The sequence below is a fragment of the Priapulus caudatus genome, unplaced genomic scaffold, assembly GCF_000485595.1.
Source record: "Priapulus caudatus unplaced genomic scaffold, Priapulus_caudatus-5.0.1 Scaffold522, whole genome shotgun sequence".
NCBI lineage: Eukaryota > Metazoa > Priapulida > Priapulimorpha > Priapulimorphida > Priapulidae > Priapulus > Priapulus caudatus.
The window spans coordinates 123808-134265 of record NW_014577583.1 but is presented as its reverse complement, the minus strand read 5'-3'; the positions used below and the strand labels follow the sequence as shown (position 1 = coordinate 134265).

Genomic DNA, 10458 nt, shown 5'->3' with positions numbered 1-10458 from the left:
TGGAGGCGCCCCTGGTGGCAGCACGCCGGCGCGCGCGCTGCGGCCGACGTCGGACGCGTCGGAGAAATCGCGGTCGTCGCGGTCGTCGCGGTCGTCGCGTGAGAAGGCGTCGCGGCCGACGTCCATGATCGTCAGCGACAACGGCTTCATCTGCTTCCGCAAGGTGCATGACGCGCACGCACGCACACACACACGCGCGCACTCACACACACACGCACGCACGCACGAACGCACACATACACATAGGCCCTACACACGCACATACACACACACACACACACACACACACACACACACACACACACACACACACACACACACACACACACACGCACACATATGTATATATATATATGGCTGTAAATAGTCATATAAGTAAATTGTATCGATCAACTGAGAGAGTCGCACTGACCGACCATACTGAACAATTCTTCGGATCAGCCGAATTAGGCCGACCAAGATGCGTTTGTGCAATATCTCCGTGCAAGTACGCTTACCTTTAAACATGTCACACAGTAGCTTCTCCATCGGCGTGTTGCCTATCGTTCTACCGAAGAACATGCGTTCTATGCGATCCGGGGCCACACTCCGTAAAGCGGGCAGCACCAGTAACAGCCGACCGAACCTGTGAGCAACGACACACGACATCACAGCTCGCGACATCGACGAGGCAACGCATCCAACAGGCAGATTGAATCATTCCTTGAATTTAATAGGCTAGCTATCGGTATGGTCGCGTGTGAGCGTTAAGATCGTTGTTGGCTAATCGCCAATTACGGGACTACAATGTTGGGATGGAACCTTTCTGGTCTAGGCTGTGTAAAGCACATAGCGTGGAGGAACAAACTGTGCTTTCAGAAAAATATTCTGCTGCATAGGCCTACACGCATGTTATAAACTGTGGCTTGAACGTGATGCTCTCGTTACGATAGTATGTGCTGTTGGACGTATGCTAAATGCCTAAATGCATAAATTGTTCGTTAAGAAATGCGTAAGCTCGTCCTATAACGGAAGTGACGTAATAAGATGGCGTCACCTGGCGGGATGTGTTGGGTGGTGGGTCCGTGTGTGCTGGCCGAGCATAACCTGTGCTTGATCTTGTAGATTCTCGACTTGCTGTGGGTCCCGCAATCCTCGCGTGTCTAAAAAAATGTTAATAATAATTAATATCAATATAACAAATTATTTCACATCACGCGAGCTAACGTTAAACCTGTCATACATCGTTGTCAAAATACATAATCCGCTTCTCTTTGCATTACACAAAGCTCCGTATACGCCAAGTGACCAAAAGAATATCAATAACAATTTTCTATTTTATAACGCAATTGATTATTACCAATTGCGCAAATATGTTTAAAATATGATAGGAAATTCACGCAATATTTTAATACACAGAATTTATGCTACATGTAGAATGGTCGGTTCAACATTTATTCGAATCTTTTGATGTTGTACATGAGCGTCTGTCGACAATCGCTTGTTCACAACGCCGGTGGCGCCACTATATGTGTCTTCCCAGTAAGGAAATGTTTATCAGCCATTTATTATAAAGAGCGTTTCTCACTTTACGCAAATTAAGAGAAGAAAAATGGCTCAATTTTAGAATTGACTGTAAGTTGCGTTAGATTATGCATGTATTTATACAAAATTTACAATTTTCAGTTGAATAGTACGTAGGAAAAAACATAGTTGTACGTTTATAATGAAATCTCATTCTGAAACGTTCGAAAACAGCACACATCGTGTGTTGCTCGGGTGTATGGCCATGTAAATCTGATTTAAGTCTATGGCCATCTAATGGCGATGTGTAATTCATCGGAATCATACACCTAGAAGTCGGCCTAATAACAGAAAGTATAATATTAGATATATAATAAAATATAGAGTTTAAATTGGGATATAGATGAGCGCGATGCCCGCCTACAACGCTGTTCGGTTCGCTGCCAGATGGCGAGGCGGGCCAGTCGAGTGAATTCTGTCTATTCACGCTCGTATTGATCGACGAGCTGATGGTGGGCAGGTTGTCAAGGCGGCATTGAAAGAGATAGCACGCCTACTCCACGCGGGCAACGACGGCAACACGCTGCCACGGACTCGCCGTAGTGCGATCACAATGACTTCGAATCTCGTGCGTCTGTACAGGATGCTATATACAGGCCGGTTTTCCCCACCCGGGTATCTGTACTTTACAGGATGCTATGTTCCGGCTAGCACATCCAGATGTATGTTTCGTATACACGATGCTACAGTCCCGTTTTCCCACCCAGGTATCTGTCTGTACTTTACAAGATGCTGCGGTCCTGTTATCCCATTCAAGTATCATCGTATCTGTACTGTGAGTAAATCGATAGTCCTATTATTCGATCGTACAACATGCAAGATATTGCATTCCCTCCTTACCGGCGTGTTAGTCCGATATGTCGTTATCACGTTCTAGACAGGTACTACACGCTAACCCAACAGCGAACTACTATGAGTGGTAACGACTTTATACGCCAAACCAATAGCGCGTTCAAATTGAAAGGCTGTGCGAACGAAATTCATAAGAAGACATAGCAGATATAGCGAACGAGCGTAATTAATGTTCGAATCTTAGGCGTTTAAAAAATAATAATTTCTTTATATATTTTGTCATCGTATTCTTTAATAACGATATTCTTTCTTGATTGCTAGGGAGGCATGATTTATACTTTATTCCTCGCGGCATTACAACTAAAATCTGGATCCAAATATCTTCTCACGCGGTGCAAGCGCCACCTATCTGGCAAGTGAGAGCATGCGCAGTGTAAGAGGTGCTTTGTTAGAAGCACTGATCTCCATTATACTGACTACTACTACTATTATTATAGTTAGTATAATAGAGATCAGTGGTTAGAAAGAACATCCACGGGCAGCATTGTGATGAACGTGTGATTACCAAGCTATACACATGCCTGTCATCGTAGCCTGTTGCGGCGTGTGCCTCACGCGCCTTACCTTTGCCGCGCTGGTCTTAATGGTCGTTAATGTGGCCAACAGCTTCGGCGTGATTAAATCAAACCACGGAACCGCGAACAGATAAAGACAAGTGATCAAAAGCAATCTGATCAGCAGAGTGTCTGCATCACCGCATCGCGTAATTGCTTTAGCAATAAGCACGACATTGTGAGGTCCCGCGCGTGACATGGCGACGCAGTGCGCGTGGGTTTTGGCAGACATCGCTTAACCGGCATTCTTTATTTCTGCCATGGTTTATTTGTGCTGTATTATTTTAATTGCCACGTCCAATTACCACCATCTCTTGCCTCTCTCTCTCTCTTTTTCTCTCACTATGCAGCACACACACACCGCACGCACGCACGCACGCACGCGCGCGCGCGCGCACACACACACATACACACACACACACCACACACACACACACACACACACGCATATATATATATATATATATATAATATATATATATATATATATTAATTTTAATATATATGTTTATAACTAAACGAGTGAGATAACGTAGGGATATGCCTATGTATAAATAATATGAATATATTATGTCCCTACTTCTCTGGTTTCCTTGGCTCTTTCTCTTCTCGCTCTCTACTTTATATTAATATATATATATTATATATATATATATATATATATATATATAAAGAGCTGATTTCCAAAAGGTGTTAACTCTCTTTTGGTCAAAAATTAGTTAGTACCATCAAATTACACTATAGCCCTATCTATACATTATGTGTGATATCCATTTGCAACAAAAGTTGGTATATCTCTTCACAAACAGCCTCCAACATTGAGTTTGGGTCCCAGTATTTAGTTAATATATATTAAGTAAATATATATAATTATGGAAGCGAGTGAGAGACAAAGAAAGAAGACAAGGGATATATATCCCTACTTCTCTGGCCTTCATTCTCTTTCTCTCTCTCTCTCTCTCTCTCTCTCTCTCTCTCTCTCTCTCTCTCTCTCTCTCTCTCGCTCGCGTGATCTCTCTCTCACACTCTGAGTTAATTACACGCACGAAGATGAGATACACAGCAATAACGTGAAACCCAACAATATTTTTTCCATTCTTCCCCATCCCTCTGTCCCTCTCTGCCCCCTTCTCTCTCCCTCTCTCTCTCTCTCTCTCTCTCTCTCTCTCTCTCTCTCTCTCTCTCTCTCTCTCTCTCTCTCTTGAAATGAAATGAAATGAACCAATAAAATAAATAAATAAATATAAGTACAAGTTTTTGTTTTACCTGGTTTGAAAAGAACAACTGCCTTAAGACAAGCGAATTCCGCTGGATCCACGCTGAATGTCTTAAATCTGGCCGTAATGTCTTGCAGTATTCGTAGATCGGATAGCGCGCTTGCCTGTAAACGAACGACTAGTAAGAGGCAGAGGGAAATGGGCAGAGCTGCAAGAATTTAAAGATTTATAACCTATTTGGTGTTGTCCGAACGTACTATATACTATGTCGTAGTTTAACAGGGAAGTTTTGGACTCGTCGCCGCGATGTTTTACTTATGTGGACTCCATACATGCCAACATCTCGCAACACGCATCGAGACTGGGCTTCCAAAATTGCTGTTGTATTCCAAACATATCGATATTTGAACGAGGCTTGGCGGAGACGAACGAAATCCCACCCTTACGGCTGGATTCACCACAGAATATAATAAATTCGGCTATGACACGCGTCCACGCGTCTATCACGAATTAGCTGCAATAAGATAGATAAATAAGATAGATAATAACAACAAATACGTGTGCGTGTGAATTGTTAAGCAATTAGCACCATAAACGTCCGTGTAAATTACAATCGTACGACATATTAAATTCTATTTCAAGAAGCAAGCAGCGTGGAGGCAACCTTAGTAAGTTCTCAGGGCTACAAATTAGCGTAATATGATAAAAATGTTGTAGTGTTGCTTAACGTGGCTGCGCGCTCACTTACCGCTGTACCTGCCGGTGCATTCTGTGCATGCTCAGAGGCAGAGAAAAGCGACGAAGACTCCATCGGCATAGACCACTGTACAGCACACAGGACAAACAGTTCACTCCACGCTTCTTCCAGCAGAATCACCTGTAAAATAAACGCCTTCACGTCAAACATGAGGTATTTTTATTATACACACACCAACGCACACGCACGCACAGGCCCGCACGTACGCACGCACGCACGCACGCACGCACGCACGCACGCACGCACTTACACACATATATACACACACACACACACACACACACACACACACACATTACGCCAACAACAAGAATCTTAATTAGATTCCGATTGTTTTTCCAAATGTCACGAATTATAGTTATTTCTCGTAAATAATAACAAGGTTTCGAAGGAATTGTCATCAAATTTGCTAATGACAGGGAGTCGTGTTTACGTGCGTGGAACAAATAACGACGTATAGGGGCACGTTAAACGACTGGTTTCCTCACAGCACTCTACAGAGCCGCGCTCGTAATCAAAGATTGCGGCGCTTAATTAGCTAAATTATTAAAGCAAGCAAATATCGAGCCGCCGGCGACGTTGCAGACAAAGCGGTCGCGACGCACGCGCGGGAGCTGTGACGTCAGCGCCTCGCTTCCTCGTCTGCAACCGAGCTCGACGCTCACGGGAGGATTCCTGGGTTCTAACCTGCTACCGGCGACGCTCGTCCGCTCGGTGGTAGGGTGGGGCGGGCGGACCGAGGTCGCTGAGGGTAGTCATTATGCGGCGCTAATCAGAATGCGAGTAATTGCGAGATTAAACGGTTATGCGATTAAACGCGAAAATAATGGAATAACGAGTAACATTTTCCACTTTGATTTCCTGACGGATGGCAATTGTAGCAATTTGTGTAACAAGCTGACAGCCGTAAGCCGCCTGGCGAGGCGGCAAGATTACGCGCTCGCTCTCAGAAATCAATTAGGGGCACGCTTAATCAGGCTCATCGTGATTTGATGGCGTACAGGGCTATAAAGGTCGGATTAGAGCGGAAGTGATGTCTCGCTTGGCGTGCGGCGACCGGCTCATGACGACGACGACGACGACGACGACGACGAGAGCAGTAACGGGTCTCGGTGGCAGTGTGGGCGGGCGGGCGAAACCGATGCCGTTTATCGTCTGCTTACCGAGTAGGTGGCGCCTTTGATGCGAAGACAAGCGGAAACGCTAGCGGCCAATAGCGTATTAACAAACACACGCACACACACACACACACACACACACACACACACACACACACACACACACACACACGCCCGCGCGCGCGCGCGCGCGTGACGTGGTTACGATGATCACAAGCGGTTAGATCGCAATTAATTAATTAATTAGTTAATTGGCTAATTAAAGTAATCGCTCCTAATTGTTTTACTAAGAAAGAGGCTTGTTATGTTATGTTATCTAGAGGATATATATTGAATATCGACTCTCATGATCATGACGATGTTGAATCGTCACTAATATCGTCAAGATAGATCCTAGAAGTCCAGCCACATGTTTACCTGTATGCTAGCACAGTGTTATATATATATATATATTAGCGCGAGGAAAAATCTTCAGCTTTATCGCCCGCTTACTCTGCGCATGCTCAGATTAGCCTATCGCGCCATACATTACGGAGAGTACAGTACGGAGAAATAAATCTTATTGTGAAGCGTGCATAACCCACCTTAATTAGGTGGGAACAGAGTGCAAACTTAGACCGGGTTATAACGCGTATTTTGTTCCGGACAGTGCGTACGATTTCAGGGGCGGATCTACGATTGGGAGGAGGGCACGCTCTGCGAGCAGTGAGGTTGTGAAGCCCGTGGCGGGGGATCTGGGGTCTCTTCCCCCGGTATTTAAAAAAAAGAACCCCCGTAGATGCAATTTCTCATGACTTATATCTATCTGACAGCAATTTGTTATATAAAAAAATTCAGCCTATATTTACAGCCTGCAGAATGTGAAGTGATCGGTCTTGATTTGGACAAGTCACGCTACAACATTATAGACAGCAAAATATTTTTGCACGGCAAAAATAAGAGGGCGATGACTGCGTTCCGCTTGAATTCTCGCACGATATTAGTCCGGGGCAGCTTGATCTGGAATCGGATTTGCAGTCTGTCCATGGTATTACTTTTCAGCGGCCATTGGTGTGTCCATGAAAACGACGGATTAATTGTGATCGCATGTATATACGGATATGCGTGTTTAATTACGTTTGTATTGTGTACGTTGTAATTATATTTAATAAAGAGCCGTGGAGTTGTAGTAAGATCAGCATGCGCTATACCTGATCCCTGAACGGCAGGCTGGAGAACGACGGGAGGTTCTTTGCCCAGCGGATAGCCATGAACAACAGACGAGCCGATGACTCATACACGTTCTCATGTCCGGTCGGGTAGAGCGCCGCTTCCGGAGCGGCGTGAGGCTGAACTGCGTCGCTGTCCATGCCTGCCACGTCCACGTGATGCTCGTCTGCCAAAACGAGAAAATGGCTATCACTCCAACCATGGTGTAAACGCGGCCGACATTTTATCGCAACGAAAGCTCCGTGCACGGTGTGATGTGTTGTCTTCATATGCGCATGCGTGTGTGCGTGCGTGCGTGCGTATGCTATGCGTACATATGTGCGTGTGATGTTGTGCGTGCGTGTGGTGTGTGCGAGCGCGTGCGTGCGTGCGTGCATACGTGCGTCTACTATGCGTACATACATGCGCGTAGAGTGTGCGTGCATAAGTGCGGTGTGTGCGTACGTGTTGTGTGTGCGCGTGTGCGTGTCTGTCTGTCTACTCTTCAAAAAAAAATATGACATATTATTAAACTAATATTACCCCCAGCAAGTATATAATGCTGATATATAATACATGACAACACGCTAGCTGCAGCAACCGCTAGGTTGATAGCAAATTATTTCCATTGTAACGAATTCAATTGCGCAGTGCACACTTGCTACACTGTACCTACACAGACAGACGGCATGCGCAGGGCGGCAGAGCTTCGTCCGATAATTTCTATGCATCAAGATAATCTATTTATCTACCAAGATTACAGATTAATGTTATACAAAATTCATTAACTCCTTTATTCCACTCGTTTGAATTCTGGCAGCGGACTGTCTAGGGACAGCCTTGTCAAATGACCAAACGTTATCATTCAGATTGCGTAGTCACGATATATCAAATTCGTCAATGGGAGCCACATAGAATCACATTAAACACTAATTTGCTTCGTCTCAAAGGAATTTGCAAATAAATTAAAGTATAAGCTGTATTGAGCGACTGTGCGTCGCGTAGGCGTCCCCGCCTAACCCTCATCTCCACAACATCACGTGACATTTACAAAGCGAACTGGCGGTCCATCCCCTCTCGGGAAAAGATCATTCGATTATTGTAAACGCTAAAAGTTAAATGGCCGAGATAAATCGATTAATTAGGCATGGATCCCTGCTACAGTCGTTATGCTTCGTGATGTGAGACGAAGACAGTGTAAGACGCGCATATATGGTTTCTAACGCCAAGAATTCATCTCAAGTTAATTAACAATCGAATAATAATAATAATAATAATAATAATTAAGTCTACACGGTGTGAATGTTTTTATGGTGGGCCATTGGCTGGCTTGATATCTATCTATTACTCATCGTATTGTGTACGATAAAGTGTGTTTTCAATTCTTTTCTCTTCTTCATATTCTACGATTTCATTTTTTGTCGGATTCGGCCGGGTCTTTATCATTAAGTGGTTCGCTAGAAAAAAACGGACAAAGGTAAATACACACGCTTTGTCATTGTAAATAGTAGGGAAAACTCGGTAGATCAAAATCGTTTTGCTCACGCTCTCTATCCTCTTAGATCTATGTCGAGATTCTATCTCGCCCTTATTCCTCATCAGACATAACATGCACTTCTTGCCTACAATACCGTAAACAGGTTTTTTCGTACTATATCAAACACAACCATTTGTACTTTTTTGCTTCATAGCTTTTCTTGTTTTGTCTCTAGTTACGTTATCAGCATTGCTTAACAGACAGCTATAAAAAAAATATTGCTTCCTTAGTGAGCCTTTTTACTCGCACTATGACATCATCCGCCAATCAGAAAGTGGAAATAAGGTTGTTGGCTGGGCTGTAACAACATCATGTAATCTGCATACGATATAAGGTGGCATACAACAGTAGCCTTCCGCCAATTGTTTACCAATCTTGCACTATTTTGTTTCTGGAAAAGGCCGTCTTTTGAATTTTTTGGCGGTAAACTTCGTCACTAGAATGCAGTAATTTGCCATATGCACGCAGGTAGATGCCTTGTGGACGTCTAGAAAGCATGAGGAGTGAGATTTGTCTTGTTGTGTAATTGTGCCACAGCGTCAAGTGGCGTAACCTTGGTGACCGAACCTCTATTTTTGTGTTTGAAACGGAATCCGACTACATGCCGAAAAATCTCGAAAACAATCTGGCAAAAGTTTCGAGTGAAGGCTGGAACTTGAATCTGTAGGTAGTCATTAAGCATGAATAAAGTGTATGTCGCGTTCGCACCGAAACTCTCTGAGTAGTTTTAATTAATTTCTGTTCGATGCTTGATCAGGCCTGCTGCCTATGAACATCCTTTACTGTTGTACAACATCGAAAGATACCGGCGCATGCGCATCGTCCTTACGAGGTATTAACTCGGGATAAGCTAACCCGGGCTAAGCCTTAACCCGGGTTAGCTTAACCCTTCGCGATGAAGGGGGTTAAGCTAACCCGGGTTAAGACTCCTGTAGACGCGCGCGAAATCGTTAACTCGAGTTAAGCGGTAGTTATCAGTAGACAGAATACCGCAGTCAACCCCGCCTCCCGTTAGCTCCCGCTAGCTTAGCTTAACTCGGGTTAAGGCGACTCCGTGTAGATGATGCGTGTTTCTTTAACTCGGGTTAAGTGTTAACTCGGGTAGCTTAACTCGGGTCAAGACAAACTCCGTGTAGACGATGCGTGTTTCTATAACTCGGGTTAGGTGTTAACTCGGGTTAGCTTAACTCGGGTTAAGACAAACTCCGTGTAGACGATGCGTGTTTCTTGAACTCGGGTTAAGTGTTAACTCGGGTTAGCTTAACTCTGGTTAATGTGACTCCGTGTAGACGAGGCTATAGTGTTTACCGTCGTGGGGGTCTAGCTTGGCGTAACTTTCGGCTGTCATCAGCGATACCATGAAGCGGTGATTGGTGCTGGGACTCACGAGCGTGTCGTGCGCAGAGACCGTCGACGACGATGGCTCCCTCAGGCGGCGTTCTCCGTCAACGGCGTCCATTTGCAGGTGCTCGAGTCTCACCTGAGCCGTATTGCGCGGTTGGCGTTCGTTCTGCACAGCTGCAAAACGCCAACGATTCACCATGGTGACAGCTGAAAGACGAATGGAGAAATATGTCGGGCCCTATATATAGATCCCTATTATCTACTTCTGAGATATATATATATATATATATATATATATATATACTATATCTCTCGCACACAACGAAAA

At 44.5% G+C, this 10458-nt stretch overlaps 1 protein-coding gene across 1 annotated transcript in view; it reads right to left on the bottom strand.

Moving 5' to 3' along the window:
• The window catches only part of LOC106811271 (photoreceptor-specific nuclear receptor-like), a 37869-nt gene that overhangs the window by 1193 nt on the left and 26218 nt on the right, over positions 1 to 10458 (bottom strand). Inside the window, 6 exon segments of the mRNA XM_014814832.1 lie at positions 498 to 625; positions 1037 to 1142; positions 4236 to 4364; positions 4943 to 5063; positions 7252 to 7436; positions 10095 to 10304. Coding sequence (XP_014670318.1) covers positions 498 to 625; positions 1037 to 1142; positions 4236 to 4364; positions 4943 to 5063; positions 7252 to 7436; positions 10095 to 10304 — 879 coding nt within the window.